The sequence below is a fragment of the Drosophila pseudoobscura genome, chromosome 4 (genome assembly GCF_009870125.1).
Source record: "Drosophila pseudoobscura strain MV-25-SWS-2005 chromosome 4, UCI_Dpse_MV25, whole genome shotgun sequence".
Taxonomy (NCBI): domain Eukaryota; kingdom Metazoa; phylum Arthropoda; class Insecta; order Diptera; family Drosophilidae; genus Drosophila; species Drosophila pseudoobscura.
In genome coordinates this window covers 26,101,119-26,127,503 of record NC_046681.1, presented here as the reverse complement: position 1 = coordinate 26,127,503, position 26,385 = coordinate 26,101,119, and the positions used below count along the sequence as shown (strand labels likewise).

General features: G+C 43.6%; 2 protein-coding genes across 4 annotated transcripts; one reads left to right on the top strand and one right to left on the bottom strand.

Moving 5' to 3' along the window:
- Positions 1-5,592: 5,592 nt before the first annotated feature.
- LOC4817497 (protein bric-a-brac 1) lies at positions 5,593-23,744 on the top strand. 3 transcript variants are annotated; one of them, XM_001356880.4, is made up of 3 exons: positions 5,593-5,837; positions 10,813-11,880; positions 20,368-23,744. In XM_001356880.4, exons 2-3 carry the CDS (start codon positions 11,074-11,076, stop codon positions 21,712-21,714), a joined length of 2,154 nt encoding a protein of 717 aa, XP_001356916.3. In that variant the 5' UTR covers positions 5,593-5,837; positions 10,813-11,073; the 3' UTR covers positions 21,715-23,744. The 3 variants fall into 3 exon arrangements, with proteins under 3 accessions (XP_001356916.3, XP_015036300.2, XP_015036299.2); XM_015180814.2 differs by having other exon boundaries at positions 5,594-5,814; XM_015180813.2 differs by lacking the exons at positions 5,593-5,837; positions 10,813-11,880 and adding an exon at positions 18,487-18,678.
- Positions 23,745-24,213: 469 nt separating this feature from the next.
- Positions 24,214-26,216, bottom strand: LOC6903123 (dnaJ homolog subfamily C member 7-like). Its single transcript, XM_002132797.3, has 5 exons — positions 26,091-26,216; positions 25,856-26,026; positions 25,326-25,772; positions 24,410-25,254; positions 24,214-24,348 (listed from the first exon to the last, which is right to left on the bottom strand). Exons 1-5 carry the CDS (start codon positions 26,099-26,101, stop codon positions 24,326-24,328), a joined length of 1,497 nt encoding a protein of 498 aa, XP_002132833.3. The 5' UTR covers positions 26,102-26,216; the 3' UTR covers positions 24,214-24,325.
- Between the last annotated feature and the right edge of the window lie 169 nt (positions 26,217-26,385).

Genomic DNA, 26,385 nt, shown 5'->3' with positions numbered 1-26,385 from the left:
TGTATACCCTTTTTCTTCTGTTTTAGGAGCATAGAAGGAGCATACTCTTTTATTGTCCAAATACCGGGTATAATAAACAACAACACCGCATTGGGCGAAACAGAAAACAATTTTTGCTGAATGCACACGAAAAATCAACGAAAGAGCGAGAGACCGACAAAACGAATGCGAAATTGCAACGGGAGTTCTGTTCTGTTCTGTTTTTGTTGTTGTTGTTGTTGCTATCCGAATGGAATGGAATGGAAACAACAACAACAACACAATAGAAGAGAAATAAGCAGAAGAACAAGAGTAAACAGTTGCAACAACAACCAGATGGGTCTCCCCCCGCCCCCCACACCACCCCCACCCCCCAGGGTACGGGTCTGGGTTAGTAAATAAATGCGACAAGCGTATTTTTTCCGTTCAGAAAAACAATGTCAACATGGAGGAAACATTTCAACCGAAAATTATAAAAACTATGCACAAAAAAATATATAGAACTCCCCCCACTCCCACACATCCAAAACAATCCAACATTTTTTTTTTTTGTTGGTTGCAACATAGTTAAATAAACATTTCATCATAATTATATTCAGGGGTACAGTTGCCTCGGCTGCAAATAAGTGTTGCATACCACAGGGCGTACAAAAGGAGTGGGGGGGGGGCAAAAAGGAAAATAGACAAAGTAGAAGAAGACAAGCGAAAGACAAATTTGTTTACATCCGCTTGAAGTTTTGCCAAGGTTTGCGAATTGTTTTTAAGTGGGAGAAACAACAAAATAAATTAGGAGTCTCCGCAAATCCTTCTGTGAATTTCAGTGCCTCATAAATAACATAATTTTTGTGTAATACAAAATTTGACAATTAGTGAAAAATTTTACTTTAATCCATTTCCAAAATTCTCTCATTTTTTGTTTGCCTTTGTCGCCTGTGCAACAAAGATACGCAAACGCAGCCCACTATCAGAGGCCACTCTCCGAATCCCAGCAGCCACTCACACACACACACACACACACACGCACTCTCTGGCATTCGCTCTACCACAAAAAGCTCCGCGACAACAACAAAATCAGCAACAGCAACAACTAATTAAGTTCATTGCTTCTATTTGCGTATTTTGCTGCCTTGCATCCCGAACACACTGTATTTCTTGTTGCCTTTGTTGTTATTGTTGCTGTTTTGCATATTTTTTTGCAGCCGAAGCTCAACAACAAAAGACAACCGAAAAGGAAAATAACTACAAGAAAGAAATGCTAGCATTTCAGATCGAAGCATTTAATACCCTTGCGGATCGTGTGATGCTACGGTAAATACTTGTATATAAATACTTGTCTAAAATAAATTTGTATTAACTCTGTTTTTTGATTATCCCTAATATTAATTAAACACTCCAAAATCAGTGTTACGATGAGATCCAAAGGATTGAACAGCAAGTGACTTCTTCTTTACTTAAATTATTCAAATATCACACTATATAATATCCATACTTACTCTTTGGAATTGATAAAAATCCTTCTCTTCGTTAAAAACATTTGTGCCCTTTGGACAGGGTATAGAAACAAAAACTCATCAGGCTCATCTTCATTAGCTTTGCTTTCGGTCTTTCTTTCCGTCTCTCTGCGTGCCTATCCTCCCAGGCCCAGTACATGTCTAGTCTTATGCTCGCCCACCCCCCTGCATCCCCTAGCCGAGACCCTACTTTCTTGCATTGTCTCTGGAAAAAAAAGAAATAACTTTTGTTTACTCGCATTCCCTGCGTTGCCTTTGTTTTTGTTGCCGCCTGTCCTCTGCTGCCGTCGGCGTCTCAGTCGCTGCTGCTGTCTCTGCTGTTTACACAATTCCACAGCCGAAGTCCAACAAAACAAAAAGACAGGCCAAAAAAACAAGAGTCCAGAGGAAGCTTAACATTTATATTGAACCAAAAGATACTCCTTACTCCAAAAATTTTCAAAAATTGTACAAAAACTATAGGGTAAAAAGCATCTAGTTTCAAAAACTGAGCAAAGAAGCAAAAAATTATTAAGCCTTTAAAGGTGCAAACTGCTTTAAAACCTCGATATACCCCCCAGCGCTGCATATCAGGGAGTAGACCGCGGCAGAAGAATCGAGACGCGGGCAGCGCAAAATGCGAAATGTATAATGACCTTCAGTTGCGTTGAAATCGGCGTCGTCATTGACGCCAGCAGAAGCGGCAGCAGCAGCAGTAATACTATCGCTGCTGTCGGCTTTGTGGGGGCGGTGTTCTCTGCTTGGGTCAAGACTCGACACGTCTTAATTTCTGCTCTCCATGGCCACACTTTCCCCGTCCCATAGTTTCCCCGCCCCCCCTCCCACGCACAAACATTGTAAACAAGCGGCGACGTCGCTGCCACGAGCTTCGGTCGACGACGCTTCCTAGTTGTAAATTTACTCACACCCACACATAAACGAAGCTGCCTTTTGCGCCTGCTCTCTCAAATCGTACACTCGTTCGGGTTTACTCTCTCTCTCTCTCTCGGTCGTCGGAATTCATTCGCTCCTGTGCAAACAAGTGTTTGTTTGCAGCGTCGCAGTCGACAGAGGCAGAGGCAGTGGCAGAAGCAGAAAAACACCCACCCGTCTCTTACCAACAAGCACTTAGCCCACTGACCTCCCTCCCCACGAACCACCCTCAGCACGAACCACTGTCGAACTTTCTTATTTGATTATTCGCGAAATAGAAACACAAAAAGAAAGAGAGTCACTCGAAAAGCTTCTGTCAAATTGTGACAAAACGAATTTGTACTAATTAGCATTTTCCATGTGTCCTTCACAGTGGGTCAAATCGATTCAAATGTGCGCTGTGCAGCATGACTTGCGGTTCTGTTTGGGACGGCAGTTCTGGTATAGATTAAATAATAGCATACATTAAGCATTGATTGCCGGTAATATAATCGAGCCGCTAAACACACATGTTATCATATAGTTGTGGGATAAAGTGCGCAAAAAGCCCGGTCTGGATGATGCATTGGTTTTCTGAAGAGGTGTGAGCCATATGACTATGTACAATATAGCTGATAAGATTGTTAGATGATGACCTTGCAAGGCAAGGCAATATATTTAAAAGAAATTTAAAAAAAAAAACCAAAACTAGGGACCACTGTGCACCCCCTATTCCAACTCTCTCAATTATAAAAGAACACCACAGTGCGCCAAATGCACGCCAAAAACCAACGAAACATAGACATTGGTATGAGAATCGTAAACTAGCAAGAGCGTCAGGGACGGGGTTAAAAGAAGGAAAGAGTGTGGGGGACAACAAGCTGAAAGACGACCCAGCGTCGTGTTGTTATTGCTGTTGTTCTACAGTCGTCGGCACGTGAGAGCTGGCGCACGAGAGCAGAGGCAAAAACAACAAGAAAACCAAACCGCCTCCCACGCAGCGACTAAAAACGCAGTGCACTTTGGCAGAGGCAAAGCAGCAGAAGCAGAATCAGAAGCAGAGGTAGCGACTGCGACAGATAGCAGAGCTGTTCAAGGCAGCGGCGGACAGATAGCAACGACAAAAACAAAGCCAGAGAGCAGCGGCAGGCAAATAGAAATGTGAACAAGAATGAAATTCGGTTCGAGGGCCGAAGCTTAGGATACCCTTCGTAGATCGGTTGTTTGTATGTCATTAGCTGTGTAGATTAATTTAATAATTGAGGTTGTGGCGAGAGGTTGTTCAGGGTCGTCAGGGTTCGTCCGAAGACATCATACCCTCTCCCAGGCAGGGTATAATTACATGCACACAGATGCAATTTGTTTGCATAGCAGAAAACCAAACAACAACTGTAAAAGACGACGCTCAAGGCAAACTAACTATTTAGTAGCAGCGAGAAAGCAGAGCAGCAACAGCAAGTGAGCAGAGCAGAGCAAAGCAGAGCGTGGGCCAAGGCAGCGTCGCCGGCGCAGGCAGAAGACGGAAATACCAAGCGAACGAACGATGACGAACGTAAAAACTACGCACCAAGCGGTAGAGCAACGGGAGGGTGTGGGGCAGGGGCCAACAATAAAACACGGCACGAAAAACAAACAAACAAGCAGACCATGCTGTGTGGGGAGAGGAGGAGGATGGAAAGGCCTACAGTGAGATGGCGTGAGAGAGAGAGAGAGAGAGATAGTGACAGCGACAGCGGCAGCGAACGGAGCGGAGCGTGCACAGCACCTGCCCTTTGCTGCGGCCCCCTTGGACCCCGTGCTTGGGCTAACGAGCAAACAAAACTAAACAAAAATAAATAGAAACAAAAACAGAAAGAGAGAAAAACGAAAGAAAATAAGCAGAAATAGAAAAGCAGGAACTATTTTGTTCGCAATGGGAGGAAAAACTTTGGAATTTAAATATAATCAAATATGTACAGTAAAAGCTCTGTAGAAGGAAAATTACCAGTAAGGGGGTAACGTTTACTTTCGAGAACCTTCCATCACAACTTCCGAGCGCAGGGGATCTTATTCGCCTGGCGGAGTTTTCCCTGTACCACATATGGATAGCATTTATCACCAACATTTCACCGATTTCTTCCCACTTCCCAAACAACGGAACATCCCCAGCGTCCCCACCTTATCGAAGTAAAACCCCAAATGTCAATTGGGAATACGCTTTTTTTGTTTTAGGAATTTTACTACGGCGTAGTAGAAATGTCGATGTTTTTTTGGCGCGAAGCTGCCGTTGAGCTGATTTTTTTGTGTCTTGGTCGTCTTTCGGTTCGTTCAACTCCAGGTCTGCCGCCGACGTCGCCGCTGCTGCCCGCTGCCCGCGGTGAACCGCTCCTGTCTACTTGTTTGTTTAATTTTTTGCCATTTCTGCTTCACATTTTATTTGTTTGTTTGACTCGCTGCGCATGTAGTGGTGTGTGTGAGTCGGCGGCAGCGCTGGCGGCCCAAGAAGCAGTCCCTCGCCTTCTCCCGTGAACGTCTCATCGTCATCTCTCTCGAAAACTCCTCATCATCATCATCATCATCGTAGTAGCTCCTCCGCCACCCCTCTCCAGACGTAGTAGCTCTTCCACCACACTCCTTCCCCTTCATACTTGTTGTTACTGCTCTGCTGCTGCCGTGTTTCTTTTTCACTTTATCAAAACAACTGCGCAGTCACAGCCGGCGTCGCTGTCTGTGTCTGTTTGTGCAAGGTATATTGAGTGGAAGGTCGGGTCCCGATCTACAGTGGCATTGAGTTGGAGCTGTTGGCAGGCCATTATTTGCATTTGTACTCTCATAGCGGGCCAAATGGAATACCTTTCAATATTCCATACACTATTTATGATATAAGCCGAAGTAGAAGCAGAAAACTTCCATCAAGAACCTGTATTGTCAAGGTTCGACTGTCAAAAGGAGGGATTTCCATACCCTCTTTTATATTATACCTTGGACTTGTGTTTTTTTGGCGCGCACTCTCTCTCGCACACTCACACTGCTCGCTCACGCTCTTGCGCTAGCTCGCTCTCTGTCTCTCGCGTTCGTTCGCTTTAAGCATGACAAACAAAGCACCGTAGAATTTCACAACAGGCGAAAAGAGAACTTCATTATGATGTTCGTTTTGTTTTTCCACGAAACAACTGTTTACTGTACGCTGTCGCCGCCGGCAGAGACGTCAGCGTAGCGGCCTCTGCCGCCGTCTGCTGCCTGTGTGCGTTTACAAATCGATTTCAATAAGTTTGTCGGTGTTTGTCGGGAAAGCTCAGACGGTGAAACAGACGCTATCAGACGTTGCTCGCGAGCGGTTGTAACGGTACCGTAAGAGCCGCCACAAAACTTATCATTTACATACGCGCGCGTAACGGTTTAGAATCATTTTTTGCCCAAAGAAGCGCAACAGCGGCACGGCGTGTATATAGCGGTAAATATCGGCGGGACAGGCAAGTGCGTATCTACGTATTTGTGGGCGCCTGTGTGTGTGTGTGTGTGTGTGTGTGAGGCTGTTTGTTTTGGCAAGTGAGATGGAAAAAGCCTATGACTCTGCCTCCTGCTGTGCTGCTGCTGCTGCTGTGTTTGTGTGTTTGCTAAACAAATAACGGCAAAACAAATACAAGCCACAGCTAAAACAGTACAAGGAAATGTTTTTCGAAAAATACCATACAAAAATAGTACTTGAAGTACAGAAAATATTTTTGGATTTATAAAGAAACAAGTACTCAAAAAAAAACCTTGGGGATTCAGAGAGAATTATTTATAAATAATGTGCCCAAAAGTGCGTGTCTCAATTCAAAATTGAAAACATACCAAAAACAAACAGGAATTTCTCATATGAATTTCTTCTTACATTTTGTGTCTGAAAAAAATGGGTTTCAATTAATTGGAAAAATCCAAAAAAAAAAAGCCATATTTTCACAAAAGTTTTTTACAAAATTGTTTTTCACGGATTGTGCGTATCTGTTCGAAAATGTGTGTGTTTCGATTGTAATTGGTTTTTTATTTGACGCCTTGAAATGTATTTTTAAGTTTTTTGTGCTCAATTTTCGTTGGTTTTTTATGTTGTTTACTTTTTTGCGTTGTTTCATTTGTTTTTTGTCGGCCTCTTGGTGTTTCTCTCCTTCGTCGCCTTCTTCTTCGTCTGCCCCTGCCGCCGAAATCTTCATTGAAAATGACAAATCAGCCGGAGACAAAAGGCGAAACAGAAACTAAATTGTGGATAACATGGATTTTATGGAAATGAACGGTTTGGCGATTCGGTTTTTTGGAAACAGTTTTAAGCGAATTCAAAATGGTTGTTGCGAGTGTGTGCCCAAAGAAATCTTTAAAATATACAAATGGGAGGAGTGTTCAAAAAAAAAAAATATACCAAAACGAATCAACAGCAAATTGTAAAATACTGTAAGAAAAAGCCCCATTTTGGTCTGAAATGAAAAACTATAAGTGGAATATAATTCAAGAAGATGTGTGTTTAAAAATTTAAAATAAAAACTATCTTAAAAGTGCCTAAAGTTGTGCAAAAACCTTTGAGAGCTCGTAAATTATCCAATTTAACTTGTAATATTACAGTGGAACAGATCAGATTAAATAATCAATCAAAGTGTGGAGAAGCACACAAAAACGTGAACAGAATGTGCTACAAGTGCAAGTGTACAATAACTAAAATAAATTAAAATCCCAATGAGAATGTCAAAGAAAAACTGTTTACAAAAATGAACTTCCTGTTGAAACTCCCGTGATTCATATTACAAAAGTCGTCCAATAAAATGTGTGACATTTTCGAATTCTTGCTAAAAAGCCCCCGGACGTCGCGCCGTCGCCTTTTGCCACAAACACATGCGCCTCCCGCTTTTCTTGGGAATCAAACAGCAAAAAGACAGGCACGGACATGCAAATTAAATTTTAGCGAAAAAAACCCAAATCTATAAACGCAATCAGTAAACAACATTCGAAAAGAATACAAAAAAAAGCACGGTCATATATAAAAATCGACCGCAGAATTCCAAGTAAATCCCTCAAAACTGTGCTACTTAAAAATAAAACGAGGCCAAAGACCGACCAGAAATGGGGAAAACAAAATTTAGGAAAATATCCATCAAATAATGGAAAATTCAATTGAAAATTTAAACAAAATCTATCAGAGGGAGAGAGAGAGAGAGAGAGAGAGCGGAAAAAGTGCGTAAAAAGGCAGCGTGGCGTAAAAAAACAAGTTCTAAAAATAGACCAAAATGTGTCGCGTCTAAAAATTGACGCAGAAGTGGCGCAAACAGCCAAAGCAAAGCAAACAACTAAATACAAAAAAAAAAAAACACAAACAAAACAAAAAGCCATACACGCAAGACATTCAAACGGCAAACTGAACTAAAAAAAAAAAAAACAAATTAACGTTTTTTTCATAAGCTTCGTGTCTGCCATCTCTTTTGCACTCCCAGTTTGTGTGTGTTTACCGTTATGATTCATCCAGCTGTTTGCGCAGCGTCGCAATCTGCGCACAAAGAAATATTGTACTTCTCGAACATTTGTGCCCGAGGAAGAGAGAGAGAGAGAGCCAATTACTAAACAATTTATTAAAGGAAAATTAGGTGTGCTAAATCATGTACTAAAGCACAAAGAGAGACGTTACATCTATTACGAAAAGTGCTAATAACGTAAAGCGAATTGCGTTGAGACTGCGAATGCGACCAGGAAGCAAAAATCTACGTTCGACAAAGATTGATGTAAAAGCGAGATGCCGCATAGTATAATGCGCAGCATGGCCGTGTGTGCGAGTGAAAGCGCACGTGTCGTCCCTGGTGTGCACTGTACAGTCGTCTATGTGTGAATGTGTGCGAGTGTGCGAATTACGCTTCCGTCTATTGTGAATGACGAGGCGCACACAGCGAGCACTGTTCGCCTTGCCATCTTTGTTGTTATCGTTTTGCCGTTGTAGTTGTCATACCCATCGGTAATCGTGCAGGAAGAGAGGGTATATCCTACTCGATGGGGGGTGTATGTAAAAAACAAAGAAGATTCTTATAGAGGATCAGCAGTCGAGCAGGAAAATCTGTTAATTCAGTATTTTTTTTTGTTGAAAAAGTAGTTTACCGTCAAGAGAACCTCTGTATTATCCACGCACAGAATGGGTTTTGTTTTACCAGTTTTCTACGGCCCTATCCAATCGAGATAAAGCCACACCTTCACATAATATATAATTATATTCTGTGGTATCTCAAAGGTTTCGAACAACTTTCTGGATCAAAACGTCCGGAAATGTTCTTGAAACGTATTTCCTTCTGTTCTTTGCTCTCAGTAAAAGGTATATAGTAGTCTCCACACTCGACTCGATCATTCTTACTTGCTTTTGTTGTTGACTTGTGACATTTACACACACACACGCGCTTTTTCTTAACAGAAATTTCTTGGTCGCCAGGCATTTTGTACAAATTGCGACATTTTCCCCCGACTATAAACGTTGTGTATGTCAAAATGTTAATACCGAAATCTGTTTTAAGAAAAACTGCTACATCATGCGCCGTGGACTCGCTTCTATATAGAACAAAAACTAACCCAACGAATGTACTATATAATATACATATGTACGATCGCGGGGCATACTATACTAAGTGCCACTGACCTAGGCAGGCACTTGGGCGATGACGTGTTTAGTAAACTGATTAAAAAATTGCTTGCTGATTTTATACGGAATTTCTGAATGGGAAAGCATGTTTTGGATTTTTGATTTTTGCTTTTTGCTTTTGTTGCTTTTTGTTCAAGTAGATTACAAATGTCGATCATCTAAAGTTCAGATTGGGTTTCGTTAATGATGCGAAATCGATTTGGTTTGAAACAACGCAATATCAGAGTCGGACTTGGACTCGGATTTTCCATTTGGGGATAAGATTCCAGAAAACAGGTTATGGAATTTCCTGAGCCACGAGCACGGGGAATATCATGAGCAAACATAGCTGATAAATCTACGTCACAGCTATTTCATCATCAGATGCAAGCGAAGATAACGTCCACGGGGCCTTATCTTCTCTAAACATGTTTCGGGATAAGGTCGAGAGTAAAGTTTATTTTTAACCACAGAAAAACGAAATTCGAGTGCGAATGGGGCAAAGAATCAGATTAGAATTGTCATTACAGTATTATTAAATGTCTAGTGCAATCAAACATCAGAGGGGTTCGTTATGAAATCAGTTAAGTCACTACAAAAATATACCATTTAAAGGTTGTTGGAAGTTTCAAACATCTAATCGATTCTTTATCAAAGCAATCGATGCTTTACTGGCGCATAATCAAGATCTGTTGACTGATGATCTTTAATTCCTTCTATAACATTTTCTTTCTAAGAAACTTAATTCCAATTAATTTATTTGCGCTCTAAAATATTAAGAGAATGCCCACAACTGTTTTACAGCTTTGGCACTGCACTAAATGTCGTTAAAATATTTAGATTAGTTCCCCTTTCGTACATTCCACATACTCGTAAAGGTCTGGAAAAATGTCGGTTGACTTTTCGCAATGGACTTTCAATTTATCAATTATATGCCAAATCAAATAAAAATCCCCAGCAATTAACAAGTTTACTGCCACCGAACAGAGTGAGAGAGAGAGAGAGGGAGAGAGAGAGACCCCTTTCAGTTGGCTAATAATGACGATGAGTACACGAGTCTCTATGAAGGGGTTTGCTTTTTTGCCATGCTTAGTTGTTGGCATGAAAATTTCCTATTTCTGATTAACACCTCTACTCATAGCCAATGTTTGCCGCGTGGAGTGGCGGCCGGGCCACACGAATACTCGTAACAGAGCTAACAGAAGTGGGTCCGAATGACCAGCCCCGATCGTTGGATTGCACACGTATTTGGCCGTAAACAGTTTCGCTGAATATGCTTTGAGTGCCCGGTGGCGCTGCATGAGAGCGTGTGCGTGATTGAGTGAGTCACGGCTATCATTTAAGTCAGGGCCGGATTGTTCCAATCACGGGAAAACACTGTGACAAAGCCAGACAACGATAAACGTCAGATCTACGTGCTGTGGGGGTAGCGGAGTTTTTTTGAATTCAGGAAAATATTCAAATGCCAAAGGCAGTAGGGAGGGCCACTGCTGAACCCCTATATCATTACAATCTGTGTTTAGACGGAGATATTCCTTGGGACAAACTGTTGCTAGAACCACAGGTGTCCGCCCTCAAGATTCAGTATTTAAATACCAAAAGCTGTATAGGCAGACACAAAATTATAAAAATGTATTTCTATATTTCTTAGAATTTCTGTTTTAGACGGAGATTGATTTGAAAAAATACCACAAATTTTCAAAGTATACTAAATTACTTTTATATCAAAAAATTTCGACCAGCCAAAATACTTCAATATCCAATCAATGCTCTAAAAATACTATAAAAATACTTTAAAAAAACGTTTATTTGTTCCTTTTCTCTTTACAGTTATTTGCCAAGCAGAAGAAAAGTGCTAAATGAAAGAGAATGAGACACAGTCGACAGACGAACAGAAGACGATGTTGATTGAGTGCATTTCGCGCGACATTCCCTGAGAGAAAAAGAAACAAAACAAGTGAGGAGAGAGCGAGACAACTAGTGAGTGATAGCGGGCCAGAAGTGCAACATAAAGCTCAGCGCTACAACACCACAAGCCACACAGTCACACACAGACACACTGTGCACCCCACCGAGTGAGCGAAACAGCAAATGAACTTCAATCCGGCCAGCGTTGTAGCCGCAGCAGCAGCAGCCGCCCACAATACGCACCACACCCACCCGCACCACCTGCATCAGCACCACCATCATAGCCAGCAGCCGCACATAATCCCACTGCCCAGCTACAGCAGCCAGCCAGCGATAGTGGTGGGTGTGGGCAGCGGGACAGGACTCGGAAGTGGAGGAGGTAACGCGGGAAATACAGCTGGCAATATTTCGCCCAAAATCATGGAATGGACCAACGACGATGCCCTGGAGCTCATCGAACAGTATCGCTGTCACACGGAGCTCTGGAACCGGGCCGATCCCAAGTACAAGGACAAGCTGTGCCGTTTCCGGGCCTGGTCGGAAATCGCCGAACGCTTCGGCTGCAGCAAGGCCGAGGTGGAGCGCAAGATGAACGTCCTGCTCACCCAGTACCGGCGCGAGAAGCATAAAATGTTTGTGAAAATCTACCAGGGCATCCAGCCCAATCCGTCCAAGTGGTACGCCTTCAAGCGGTTCGATTTCATGGAGGCCGGCGGCGGCAGCCTCAGTGGTGGCGTGGGCGGTGGCCCCGTCGGTGGTGTCCTGACCAGCGCCGGCAGCAACATTGTGGCCAACCCTGTGGCCACCTCGGCGGCGGCAGCAGCCAACCACAATGGCCTCAATGGACTGGCTGCAGCGGCAGCGGCTGCCTACGAGAGCAGCACCATTGCAGCAGCGGGCAATGGGGGAGCCCCCGGAATGGGAGGAACAACACAGCCCGCCATGCAGCACAGACGCATCAAGACCAAAGAGCTGAAATACTTCGGAGCGGTGAGTAAGCGGGCCAGAAAATAACCCAAATGCGTAATCGCCAAAACAGACAGACGGCAAACAAGTGTCGGGGGCTTAACCCCAGAGTGGTCAATGTCACCTCACTGTGTTTGATTAGCGGGAATTGCCCCTCCGGAGGACAGGGGTGTATGATATTTCGGTTAGCAACAAGTATTTGTTGGGTTTCCTTCCAAAGCTTTTGATTTGATTTCGTGACGAAATTGAGCATTTTCTTTATTTCTGTCCGTGATATCAACATTTCTGTTGCCTCATTCTGATTTTATTAAACCTGGTCTTAAAAAATATGACCTGCAGTTTGTTGGATTTATTTGATTTGACTCCAAAGCACGTGTGTCAGATTTATCTATCGCTCAGCAACAATTTAAGCATTATAGTAAATTGAACTCTTATCAAGTGAGATTTTTTGCCACACCACAAATCGGGAAAACGTTTTCTAGTGTTAATTTCAAATCAAAGCAAGCGGAAAAAGCTAGCAGAATGAGAGGACGGCACGCACACACACGCCAGCAGTAGCAGCAGCAGCAGCAGCAGAGCTGGAGAGAGAGAGAGCACGAACCAATCAAACATGTGCGCGAGTGACTTGCTGTTTTCGTTCAGGGAGAGCAGAGCGTAACCTGCTTTAACTCTCACTCTCTCTGAGTTGTGCTTTGCTGTGTGTGGTTTTCTCTCTCTCTCTCTGACGCTCGGCTCTGCTTTCGTGGCCGCTTGTGTGTGCTTTTTTGTTGTTGACGATCAAAACAGAATTAAAATTTTACGCATAAATTTTTCTTAGAAATTTGCGACGGTGTGTGTGCGTTCCTCGACCGCATCTACACGAAATTGTCTCTCTCTCTCGCTCTCGCTCTCTCTGGACTGTGTGTGTCTGTTATTTGCCTTGTCGCGCCAGGCCAGCAGTCTCGTTGAGGGGGGTGTGTGGGGGCCCTGACATTTCGTCGCCGTTTGCTCTGTTCCGCTCTCTCCTCCCTCCTCCCTTCGTATATCATGTTGTTTTTTTTGTATGATGAAATGTTTGTTTTGCACCGCGAAATGTTTTTCGAGAATGCGCTGCGACGCAGGCACACTTGCCGTTGCTTTTTTTTTCGGGCACCAAACGTTAGAGGGTATGATGATTTTGTTAAGAGGTTGGTAAAGCATAAAACAAATCTAACCGAAAGGAAAGTTTCCTTGGACCAACATCAAAATCTGAGGATTATTCCATATGAATTTGGTTGAATGTAATGGATCTTTAGGGGGTATAATTGGCCTCGACCCCTTGAGCTAGCTTTCCTTTCTGGCTGTTTTAGTTGTTGCTGTAGTGATGTTTTTGTTTTGTGGACGTTTCTACCGCTCCACTTTGCCTCTCGCTCACTCTGTCTCTCTTTGATATGCTCTATCTCTGTCTGCCGTGATTCGTTGGAAGCTTTTGTTTTTACTTGGCGCGCGCTCTCTCTCTCAGTCTCTCTGTCTCCCTTTAGTTTTTTCACTTGTTCTTGGTTACTGTTGTTTTGCTGTTGCTTTTGTTGTTGTTGTCCTTCTTTGCTGCTGTTGTTTGTCAGACTTATCAAAACAAAATGCCAGTCGGAAAGAGTGCGAAAGAGAGAACGAGAGAGAGGGAAAGAGGAGTACGGTGCGTCAACGTTGTTGTTCTTGTTGCTGCTGCTGCCCTCGCTCTGTCTCTCTGGGTGTTTTCATTCGCTTTTTGCTGTTGTTCCTAGAAAATAAATGAAATTTCTGTGAGCAAAATAATATGAAACTTGGCGCCTGGACTTTTGGCAGGAAGGGAGAGGGCTGGGGGGGTCTTTCGTGGTAAAATAAAGGACGCATAACGAATAGGTGTGGGAGTGACAAAAGGAGTGAGAAGGTGTGTGCGGCGGGTGGGGTGTAGGTTTCTGTGGCATGCAACTTGTTTGTTCAAGTCATGTCACCTATTGTTTTCCGTGTTGTCCTGTAACGTATTTTGACATTTATGACTAGACAAATAGCTTGAGCACAAAAGCGAATATTGTGACCACACGGATTGTTGGCTAGAATTTGTCAAAGAAATGAAGAAGTAATATGGAAAGAAATATCATTATCAGTGGGTCGCAATATATCTTGTTTTTAGCAGTAATTGAACCCTACACCTGCATTATTGTGATACCACAATTATTGATAATAAAGGGTTAAACAAGCCATTGACAAAAGCATTTATTCGATCATCCAGAAGATCATAAGTTAATAGGTTAGTCCCATTCCATTTATGAAAGATAATTTATCGATGGTCCAGTATATTTCTATTAGTTATAGACATTTCTGTAAACAGCTTTCATTCCTCCTTCACTCGTTATATCTATCTGTAAATAGTGTAAATATTGGAATTAAATCATTGCCCTGAATACCCCATTTGTTATGCTCAATTTTGACATCCGTTTGCATCCCATTTACCGCCACCCAGCGCGACCCGACCTCTCTTATCACCCCTCGTATTACCACCCACAGGCCACACCTCCTCTCCTCTCCTCTCCTCTCCTCTCCTCTCCTCTCCTCTCCTCTCCTCTCCTCTGCTCGCACCCCTCTCCATTCCCAGGCCGTCCCTGGCTTGCAGTTTTTGTTGTAATTGTGGCTGTCATTTTACCGTTGTTCTCTTTTTTGGTTTTTAGCCTCTGTCTCGTGTTTTTTTCGCTGCTTTTGCGTCATTATTATTTGCGTGTGCAGGCATGACGCCCATAGCCATGCCCACCGCCCACAAGCGGCCAATGCCACCCATATCAGCCCACTCCCGCTTCCAGTCTACCGCCCCACCGCCCCACCACCCCGCCACCCCGCTTTTCTCATTGTTATGTATTTTTGTTCATATTTTGCAATTGTTTTGCTCTGCGGTATTTTCCTCAAGACAGCAACTAAAAAGAAGAAAAGAAGGAGAGAAGAAGGAGCTGAAGAGCACAACGCCGTTGTTTCTATACCCTTTTTCGAGAGTTTATTACTATTTGAAACGAAGAGAAGGAAGTATTTTTGGGGAGGTTTCATATGAATTTTTCAATTTTGTAGTACATTCTAGAAAAACATGTTTGACCTATTGGGATAGTTTGGTATCACAGAATTTTGAGAGCTTTTCCCTTGGCTCGGGCGTATCGTTTATGAAGGCCTCAAAGACCTTAGTAAGGTACTTGTTTCGCTCCACCTTGCGCCACTTGGCCGCTCTGACATTAAACTGATTGACTCGACGGCTAGCCTCATTTCTGCGAACACTCGGCGCCATCTGGGAGGTCTTCTGTCTCTTTGCGATGGACATTTTGTGGCAAAAATACAAGAGATTTGGAAATTACTGTGTATCCAGTAAATTCGTACAGCATATGGTGCTGACATCTTGTCCTGAGCCTGCTATGTGTAAGGGTATCAACAGATTCGTCGTCCGAAGGTAGTTTTCGTTTCTTGCTGCTGTTTTGGTCCCGCTATGTTGTGGCTAGCCAGCAGCGCGACGACGCGCCTCACGCATTGCCTTGCACTCTGCCCAACCCCACCCCCACTCTCTCACTCCATCGCGCTCTTTGTTGTTTGTGCTTCCTATTGTTGCTGGAGTAGCAGCAGGAATATGATGCACTTGTTGTTGCTGCTGTAATTCGCGTTGTTTTATTTTCTCTCCCACTCTGGCCTATAGCACACCATACCTCACCTCTTTGCATAGCCCCCTGCGGCGCTTGGGTGTGCGGTGGCGGAATGAAAAGTGCAAGGCAAATAAGCAGCAACAGCGGCAGCAGTAATGGGAATGGAAGAGGGGGCCAAGGAGTAAGCAGCAGAAGTAGGAGTAAGAAAGGTGTACTATTACAGGGTGAGGGTGTACCAGAGAGTCTTCTCACAGAACGCGTGCGACAGTGTGGCTCGAGAAATTAGGCTACTCGGTGAGCGGAAATACTCCACCTTGTGTAAAGAGACCTTGGAACGTCAACCAGAAGCAGAGAGCAGCAGCAGCAGCATGGGAGAGGGAGAGGGCAGCCTTAGCTTCGAGAGCAGCAGCAGTAGTAAAAGCCGCCAACTGCAGTCAACTGCAGTCGACGCTGGCCGCGAAGTCGGCGTTTGTTTTTGTTTACTCATTCATTGCAAAGTTGTTTAGAGCCCGCCGCAGCAGCGCTGCAACGGCAGACGGGCAGCGTTAGAGCTGCGCTGCGGCGCAGCGCATGGAAGTTTTTTGGTTTCACGTTGATGATGATTACAATGGTGATGATTAGCATGGGGGAAGTCTTTTCGTTGTTGTTTTTCGGTTGTCATTGTAGAAAGTTATGCAAGAATTTGGTTGTTTACAATATTTTTGTAAAGTTCAATCGTGTGAGAGGGACGGGCATATGCTTAAAGCCGGCTTAAATGGTTAGAAAGGGAGCGCAACATCGGAGAACAATGTAGGTGAAGGTGTTTGTTAGAGAAAATACATAAGTGAAGAAATTAATTGATACTTGATCGAAATTATAGCATTTCAAAGGTATTGAGAGAAAGCTATGTATATAGGGCGCTGCACCCATTCTATGAAAGAATAATATGAGTAATTTATTATAAGAATATTGAAACTTTCTCTGGAAACACACAATAGCTGGCTCTGTTTAAGGAAAGCTTTCAGCGGGATTGCATTACATCTCTAAGAGGAGTTGACAGCCCTAAAACACCGGCAGGTGCACCCCACATGCAGTTTCGTTTGCTATTTGTTCCACTGTTAATTTTACGACTCCCCCTCCCCCTGCTCCATGCCGACAGGGGGGTGGGCGCTTGCGCTTGCGGTTTTCATGGCAGTTTTCATTAATGTTAGTGTAGCATTTACTGTTTACTTCTGCTGTTGTTGTTGTTGTTGGTGTTGCTGCTGTGTGTGCGCTTTTGTGAAAATATCGCCATCGTACTTCAAAAACATTTGCGTGAGCAGAAGCAGTACCCAGGGAGGGGAGGGGAGGGGAGGCAGAGCTTGCGACAATTGTGGTGGGTGGAGGGTGGGCACTGACGAGATATATTGATAAGAAGGACTATGCAAATAGCGCGAAAGAATAGGTATAAAGAGCGGCACCCTACCTTCTTATTAATGCACTTTGTCTCGAGTCAAAAGGAGTACAGAACAGAGGAACGCAGTGACGACGACGACGACGACGACGACGACGATGGCGATGACGATGACGATGGACGACGACGCGTAGTTTGTGTAGTGTATTATTTATTCATTGGATTGGATGATAATCAGTTTGTTTACATTTTTCAGTTGCACACAAACACACACACACGCACACACATAGAAAGAGAGCGGGCGCGAGAGAGATAGAGGGAAGAGCGAGTGAGAGCGAGTTCATTCTCTTGTCTGTTTTTATTTTATTTGCCTTAACAAAATAATAATACAGACATGCAAACACGCACACATACACACACAGGCACACAAATACACGCTCTGCTCTGAATGCGTAAACAACAAAAGCAGCTGCAACAATAATAACAACAATTGTGTGAGGCAGAGATAGTGGCAGAGGAAGCGAGACGGATGATGATGGTTGATTGTCGGGCGGGGGGAAAGATGGTTGGCTTGTGACGGTGGGGGGGGGGCGGGTGTGTGAGAGGCACAACCTAAAAACAGCAACGCTGGGAAAAACAACACGAAATGTTCAACTGTTATTTACGATTCCCTAACAAACAAAATTATGAATGAGTTTTCTGAGCGTGTGTGTGTGTTTTAAAGAGAGGAAAAAAACAATTAAACGAATTTCGAAATATTAAAAAGTTGCGATAATCATTTATGGAAGTAAGGGAATTCAAAGCAATTTTCAGGTAATTATAATTGCTATTTTAATTACTTTTACAGTTCAGCTTTGGTTCAGATCCAAGCATTAACTCCGCTTTGAAGAGCATTAAAAAGTCTTTATAAAGCACAAACTTCTTCTCGGGTTTTTTTTTGTCAATGCTTTTGATGGAAAGTTCTGGACGCTACAAGCGTAGACAGCAGAAGGAGAAGCAGAAGAAGGGGAGAGAATCAAAATCAAAGAGATCGCACGCAGCCAGACAGACAGAGACAGCGCTAGTCGTAGGGCGACAGAGAGAGGGTGAGAGAGAGCTGATCGTTGACCACATTAAAACTGTTTTTGTAGTTGTGCCTCTCGGCGTTTTTGTTTTGTGCGGCGGTCCCAAACGTGGGGTAGGTTAATGCTAATGTCATTAATGAAAGCTCTCTCGATGCCGATACTCGGCTCTCCTCTCTCTTAGCAAAAATCGCAGACGGCTGGCACGTGCTCTTTCAACTATTCGCGTACTCTTTGCCCCCCCCCCTCCCATCTAAGGCTCACCTGTAATCTCTTTGGTTTTACGCAAACTAATGATGATGTTCTCCTGGGGGTTTTGATGATTATGCTCTTGTTGTTTTTTGAAAACCAACTCCTGAACAAATAAATGCCGACTTTGGCAGAAATGTCTGCCTTGCAAAGAGAACAGCAACAACATTATCTCGTTTTATCAGATCAAAGAAACCGTTAAGTTTCGCTCTCTCTCTCTCTCCCTCTCTCAAGCGCAACAAGTGCTGCTCTTAAGAGTTGAACGCTCTTTAGAATCGTTCCTCTCTCCCGTGAAATTTTTACTACGCCGCTAGAATAATTTCGGACCGAAAAAATATTACGAGTTCGAGTCGTGTTTTCGTTGCGGCGGCGGCAGCAACAACATAAAAAAACAAGTGTAAACATTCAGAAACGTTTCATCGGAATATATTAAATATCAGAAATCTCAGATAAAAGAAACATGCATTATCAGAGCAGCAATACGAATATCAGCCGTCCGTCCAGAGTCCCCGTGGAAGGAGCAACAGCAAACGTAAGGCTTTGGCGAGGGGGGGGGGGGGCAAGCTTCAGAGTTCGGGGCCTGGAGAAGGTTCGTGCACTTTGGCACCTTGCGCGACTCTCTCGCTCTCTCTTTTTCACCCACTTCTGTCGCGCCGTGTGTGTGTGTGTGCGGCTGCGTGTGTCTGCTAATTTGTTTTGATCGCTTCGTGTGTTTGTCATTTTTATCCGACCAACAAAAACAACAAATCCCAAACACGATTCCAAATGTGGTCAAATTATTATTTATTTTTCATTATTATCATAATTTTTTTTGGTCGCCATCCCTCTCTGTTTCTCCTGCTCTGGTTGTATACCCTTTGTTGAGGGAAGGTATGATTATTTTAGGAAAGAGAATGGTGACTATTTGATTAAATGATAAATAACAAACGAAAAAGCTACATAGCTACAAATCTCAGAGACATTTTGGATCCATCGATCTCTCGACAAGGGTATATAGCACTTCGATCTTCGATCTTTTTGCCCAGAGAATTATCTTCTTCGATCTTTTTGCCCAGAGAATTAGCAGATCAATGAGTATAAAAAAAGCCACATTAGGAGAGAGGCTTTTGACCGACATTGGAATGTTCCGACAAAAACAATAAGAATTTCCAAAATAATTATTCCTGATTCGGATATAAACAATTCCACAGACATCAATGCTGTATTCTTGGGGTTCCCAACGGTAAAGATTTTTATGCAAGATGCAAATCGAATTTGAAATTTAATTAATTAATTTTAATGGAATGGAATGGAATAATATTGTATGCAAATGAATGTGATATTAGGACTAGCAGCGTGTGAAAGATTATGGTAAATTCTGAGGAGGTTAATAGATAAGATAGGATGAATACATCCATCACTCTCAAGAGGGAGATTTTTTTTGTTGAGCTCTTATCAGTACAAAAAATATTCCTCAAACTGAAACTTCAATGAAATGCAGTTTTTTTTGGTGTTGAATCCAACATGATTCATTAATTTCTCATTCATGTGAATGCTGTCATCGTTATAGTAGATTTTTCAAGACTTGTGCTTCTTGCAATCTCAAGAATTTATTAGATTCAACCTTCGACATACTTTCGAGTATATTATCAACTCCTCTTCGCAAAGGAAGATAACGAATGAAGATAAAATATCTGTCATATATCACAACAAAGAGAAACAGAATATTCTTTATGATTACTAGAACGGGGGATCTATCTTTTAAGAGGGGTATTCTTTCACACATTTATTTAGCAAATACTGTAAAAGCGAAGAGAATTATTGGGACATTGACGTGCAATGCTAAGGCTTGTAATGCGTAGAAGACTTCCACCGACAAGCGCTGTTGTATGACGCGCGACACGTGTAACAGAACCATAAAATATACTTAAATATCTTATATGTATATCTTCTGATTTACAGTCGGGGCGATCGATCTAATTTATATACATAAATGGATATATCCTTGGACTCTTATTTTTTTCTTTTTGTTGGATTTTCCAAACTCATTTTCATTGAGTAAATCTTTATGGTGGGGTCTTTGATTCTTAAGTAGGTCTGGGTCTAGGGTTCTTATCGCGTATGGGGCAAACCTTTTTAGACGGCGTCACGATGACGATGACGGGGAGGAACCTTTGGAACGCGACGCGCGATTGAAAAGCTCTTATCTGGAAGTTTTGCTTGTCTTTTTTCTCTCCTGCAGATGGGCCTCAACATACCCATGCTGATAGCGAACAGCCAAACGCTGGACAGCTGGAATACGGCGGGCCAGTACTCGCCGCCGATATCAGGGTCCGCGGGCAGCGATCGTGGTGGCAGTGCCGGAGGAGGAGTGGGGTCTGCATCCCAGCAGCAGCAGCAACAACTGAGAGTACCCTTGCCCATGGCGTACGGAAATGCGGGTACCCCCTATGCTGGCGGCGGGCCGGGTAGCAGCAGCAGCGAGTTCCAGCCGAGTCCCCACAAAACCATGGACACCTCCGACAACGAGGACAACAACAACAAGGAGGATGCAGCGGCGGCGGCAGCGCTGGGGCAACTGGCGGCCAAAGTGGAACGCCGGTCACCTCACTCCGCGACAAGTGGCGGACCTGGCGGTGGCCCCGGCGGAGGAGGAGGAGGAGGCAGCAGTCGAGACGCCAACGATCCCGGTAGCGATCCCGCAGAGCGGGGGCCCTTGAGCGAAGCGGGATCCAGTCCCATACCCAACACCAATATGCACGAGGCGCACAAGAATCATCTGCTATCCAGTCCGGCGGCGGTAAGAGCCTCCACGCCCCGCCAGGCGCACGAGCAGCTCCTCCATCCGCACGTACATCCGCACCATCTGCAGCAGCAGCAACAGCAGCAGCAGCAGCAGCAGCAGGCCTCCCAGCAGTCCCATCCACACCATCCGCACCATGGCCATCATTCGGATGAGCTGGACATCAAGCAGGAGATGGTGGACTACTTTCATGGCCAGCCCGTGGGTGGCGCAGTGACGGGAGCCGTCGCCCCACCAGCCCTCGAATCGCATCGTTCCTACAGTTCGGCGGGCGAGGAGAGCCGCCTGCCGCTGGACATGGCCCAGGACCTGCGGGTGGCGGCCCAGGCCAAGGCCAACTTCGGAGCCTTCGTCCTGCCGCCACGCAGCGGCACCACCACCTCGGCGACAGCCATGCCCCTGAACATGAGGAAGCTGACGGCTGCCTCCAGTGCCGCCGGCCATATGCTGATGAACTCTCTGCTCAGCTCTCGGGAGAGCATGTCCGACGGCGAGGAGGCGGACAACGATGAGGCCACTGAATCGGCCGCCAGTCCAGGCCACGTTAAGAGCAGTGTTTCGGCCCAGGATGCCAGCTCGGCGGCAGCGGCAGCGGCGGCAGCCACCGCCTTCTATGCGGAAAGCCTGAGCCGCGACGACTGCGATTTCGTGGGCTCCAATGTGTCGATGAAGCTGCGGACGATGGACCGCACCCAGCGGATCATTGCCGAGAAGCTGATCAGCGAGGTCCTCTACTACGGACAGTTCAACGAGCTGGAGCGCACGGCACGGATCCTGCCCAAGTGACAGTGGCGCCTCAAGAAGTGGACGACCGCGACGACGAGTACAACAGCTGCGGCTGGGACTGGGACTGGGACGACGGGCGGGACACCGATGATGGGCCTGGGTCTCGGTCTCGGTCTGGGCCTGGGCTACGGCACGGCGGGGCGGGGACACTTGCGGTCAGAGCATGGCAAATAAATGCAACGAAATTCCATTTATAAAGAAATAGTCAAAGCAAACCAACAAACAACCAACAAACAACCAACAAACAACAACAAACAAAATACAAAAACAGTACAATTTATTTTTAGTTCTGCGCCAGGATTCCCCCACGAATCGAAGGGGGTCACACACCACTTGTACAAAGGACGAGACGAGGGGCAGCGTTACTTAGGGGAAAGCTATAGAAAGGTTAGAGAAAAGGTACTTACACGAGAGGGAGACGCGGCATTAGGCATCGTCCCCGTTTGAAAAGCGAAACAAAACAATAAGCAAATGAAACACAAACCAAAGTTACTTTCTATTCGGTTCTTGGGGGGCTGCAAAAACAATAGTTGTTTATTTTTTGTTTTTTTTTTTTATTTTTTTATGTTTGTGCTTCAATATTAAATAACGAAATACATAAAATACATAGATCGTATAATAGTTTAGAGAGGGTTAGAGTGGATCGGGGAAACGGTAGGTGGGGCGCGCATATACCTGAGACATCTAGCTAGCAGAATCTCAGTATTACACATGAAATACACTTTTACATAGACCATAGAAAGACGAAGGGAACGCCCCTGACGGGGGCTGACGGGAGGAACGGAACAGATCCTGTAAAGCATTTTGCCATGTTTATAGCTAGATTCTTGGGTCACACACACTCGCTCGTCCACTTCTAGGCACTTCTAGCTACCAGAGCCGAACCCCTACCGACATACACCTCGCTCTAAGAGAAAGACAAGGAAGGGGAATTACTAAAAAGGAAAACTCATGTTCCGAAAGAGCTGATTGATGCAGAAAGGCACTTGTAAAACCTATATTAAACAGCTATGTATACATGTATCTGTCTATGGATATATGTATGTATGTATGTATATGTAAATGGAAACTATATATATATATATAGTGTATATCATTGTACCTTATTTTGAAACAGAAATGTTTCGTTAGTCACATAAGTCTGGTCGTCGCAGAACACAGCAATCCAAAACCCAACAACAACAACAACAACAAAAAACTGAAACCAACCAACAGAAAAATACCACAAAATAATTTTTACCTTATGTTATACAAATATTTGTCGTCACTAGTTTGTTGAAGAATAAAAAAACCAACAAATAAGATATATAAAAAAAAAGAAGAAAAAACCAATGGAAACTAAAGTTAAACAAAAAATACACTATTATAAATATTGTTGTAAAAGGAAATGTATTTTAATTATTTTTTTTTCCGTTTATGTTTTATCGTAAATTTTTTCGTAGGTCGTAATGATTTTTGCATAATATTTAAGTAGTTTTTATTTTTGTATGCAAAGCAGAGCGAGCAGAAAAAAAAGAAAAAGGAGAAAGAAAGAAGAGAAGAAGAGAGAAACAACATTGAATTAATTTATATAAATTACAAATACTATATATATAAATGTATACCTAATAAAAATATGGGCAAATTAGTTAGTCACCTAAATGAGAGAAAGAGATAGAGATGATGATGATTATGATGATGATGATGAAATGCAGCTTCGGCTTTTGCTGTTGCTGCGTTTTTTTAGCCGTAGTTTTTACATTAGTCTAGTGAAAAAGCAACAACAAAAAAGTCCAAACCGTAAAACAAAAAGTCAAGTGTAAAAAAATACAATACAATATATAAATTAATTGTCTGTAAAATTAGCAAGAATTTGTTTGGCATCGATGTGTGGTGGTGTGCAAGAGTGTGTTCTGTGCGAGTGTGCATGGAAGGTAAACCGAAAATGGGTTTTTTTGTGAGTGTGTACAAGAACAGATAACAGATATAAAAAAAAAACGTAAAAATAAATGTGTGTACCTATTTGTCTGACAAGCATTGTAATAGCTAAATGGTTTTGTTTCATTTGATTGAATACTGGTATTATATTGGTTAAAACAAAACAGGCTTGTATAGGTTGCAAAACCAGACTTTTGAACGGACCCGGGCAAAATATATTTGCCAATTGGAATATTTTATATTAGTAATGTTAAAAAACACATTAACGCATTTCTGTTGCGGTAAAATACACAGAAAAAAACGCATATATATTTTAATATATTTTACTTTAATTTAATTGATTTATTTACATTTTATAGTTATTTTTTAAATTTTTTGCACGCTGCTCGCACATTTACATGTCCGTACATGCTTTTGACATGCACTCTACACGAATTATGTAGATAAACACAGCAAACTACGTAAATCGCATCTTGTATGAATTCACCTAATTCGCAACATCTATCAACCTTCATTGCAACATCATCTTCATGTGATTTACTAACTAATTAATTTACTCTTTGTAAAAATACATATATAATATTAGTAGATTTTAATTTTGTTTATTTTTATTCTTTTGTATATATGCATATACATATATTATTATTTTTATTATGTTTCTTTTGTAATATTAATTTCGACATTGACTTCGGATTCACTCATTTCGAGCAAAGTTATCTGCAAGGAAACACAAAGTGAAATTAGAAAATTGATGGCTATGGATAGATGGGAGGTATACCCTGCTCTTGCTCTTCAATATCCTGTCCGTTGTCGTAACTCGCCTTCTTGTTCGCATCCGACAGTATGGCATAGGCCTCGCCCACCTCCTTGAACTTCAGCTCCTCCTCCTTGCGCTTCTCGACACTGCTGGTGGAATGTCTGTCCGGATGATGCTCCAGAGCCTTCTTGTGGTAGGCCTTTTTAATTTCCTCATGAGATACATTCTGCCCAATCCCCAATATCGTATAGTAATCTCTTAGCATTGATTTCTTCAGGGCAAACTTAGCATCGCTCAGCAATTGCTCAATCTCGGTGGTGTTCTCCAGGTTGAGGGCCGTCTCATAGTCGGCCACAGCCTCCTCGAAATTCTCGAGATCCTTGTGGCAGCGGGCCCGAAGCAGCAAGGCCTTCAGATACTGAGCATTCAACTCCAGGACGCGGTTGCAATCCGCCACTGCTTCCCTGAGAGCTCCAATGCGAGTGTTGACCAGTGCCCGATTGTAGAGAAGCTTCGAATTGATGTCCTTGTTCTGCTCATCGATCATCAGAGCATCGGTGTAGATCTCATGCGCCTCACGATACCGCCCCGACTGGAACAGCATGTTGGCGTTCTCCTTCATTTCCTTCAGCTTTTTGCACTTGCTGCGCATCTGCTTCGACTTGTAGTGGTCGGGATCGAGGATCAGAGCGCTCTCAAAGTGCAGAATACCCTTCTCAAGATTGTCCGTGTAGTAGAGGCACAGACCGCGCACATATATGGCGTCCGCAGAGGTGCTGTCCATCTTCATCACGTCCACGGCAATGTCCAAGGCCTCATCGCAGCTCCCTAGATAGGCCAGACATTCGGCCTTCAGGAGACGATATCTACAAGAGAAAAGGAACCATCCAATTTAGTTCCCGCAAGGATCTGTGATGCGTTAAGCGAAATACTTTACCGAATGCAAAATGGTGACTGGTTCAGAGCACTATCCAGGTAGTAGACCACTTTTCGATAGGCCTTCTGGTCGTAGTTGGTCTGTATGGCCGCGTCCAACTGTTGGAAATGCTGCACCAGCGGCTGTATGCTGGCATGCGTAGTTTGGGCATTCACCTCCGCCGTCTTCACGACCTGCTCCAAGACAATGAGATCACCCAGCGCCAGGCAGCACCTGGCCACAAGGACGTACGCCTTCCCGAAGCTTGGATCCAATCGGATGGCGTTGCGGGCATCCGTCAGAGCACTATTGAAGTCTTGGAGATACTCGTACATGCTCCCGCGATTGTAGTGATACAAGGCCGAGTCGGGACACAGCGAGATGGCGTCTTTGTAGAAATTGAGCGCATTCTGGTAGTTGTTTGCCTCATATTGCTCGAATCCAAGTCTATTTTTCTGACTAGCAATGCTGTAATGATGAAAATGAAGCAGTTTACTTGGTCAGTCGTTGGATCTTCACAGAAAGAAATCAAATGATTTGTCTGCCCCCACCGTGCTAGTTTTGCTGCTGGAGGATCGCCCCCCTTGTGGTCCCCGTGTTCCTGTTGCTCTTCTGGGGTCGTAGAGTCATTCTTGTTGAGTTTGCACACATTTTGGTAGTTCGGAGCTTTATTTTCATCGTTTTCATCATCAACTCTCTTCTTCTTGTAAGGAATGTTGCAACTAGACAAAATAGCGAAAACGAACAGTTTGGTCAATCCCATTATTCGGTGTTTGCGGGACTTACTTAATTTCCATCGTATATATAATTATTATCTTCCTCACTGAACTTTTTTTTCTTTCCTCTTGACCAAGATGGCACTGCCCTATTTTGACAACAACGCGCTCAACGCTAGGGTTGCCAAATCGTCGATGTCAAAATGTATAGTGATGGTTGAGAAAATGTCCGATAGATCGAATGATGGGATTACTTGTTATGAGAGCTAGGCGGTCAACCTTATCTAGCGGTACTATATAAGAGGACATGACTAAACCTATAATACAGTATATTAATTTAATGGTATTTTATAGTGTTTCCGTGT

What these genes read in the sequence shown, in the direction of transcription:
- LOC4817497 (XM_001356880.4), top strand. Translation starts at nt 11,074, where the DNA reads ATGAACTTCAATCCGGCCAGCGTTGTAGCCGCAGCAGCAGCAGCCGCC. An exon ending in AGCTGAAATACTTCGGAGCG is followed by an intron (nt 11,881 to 20,367) that starts GTGAGTAAGCGG and finishes TCTCTCCTGCAG; the next exon opens with ATGGGCCTCAACATACCCAT.
- LOC6903123 (XM_002132797.3), bottom strand. An exon ending in CAGTCACCATTTTGCATTCG is followed by an intron (nt 25,255 to 25,325) that starts GTAAAGTATTTC and finishes TTTCTCTTGTAG; the next exon opens with ATATCGTCTCCTGAAGGCCG. An exon ending in TATTGAAGAGCAAGAGCAGG is followed by an intron (nt 24,349 to 24,409) that starts GTATACCTCCCA and finishes GTTTCCTTGCAG; the next exon opens with ATAACTTTGCTCGAAATGAG.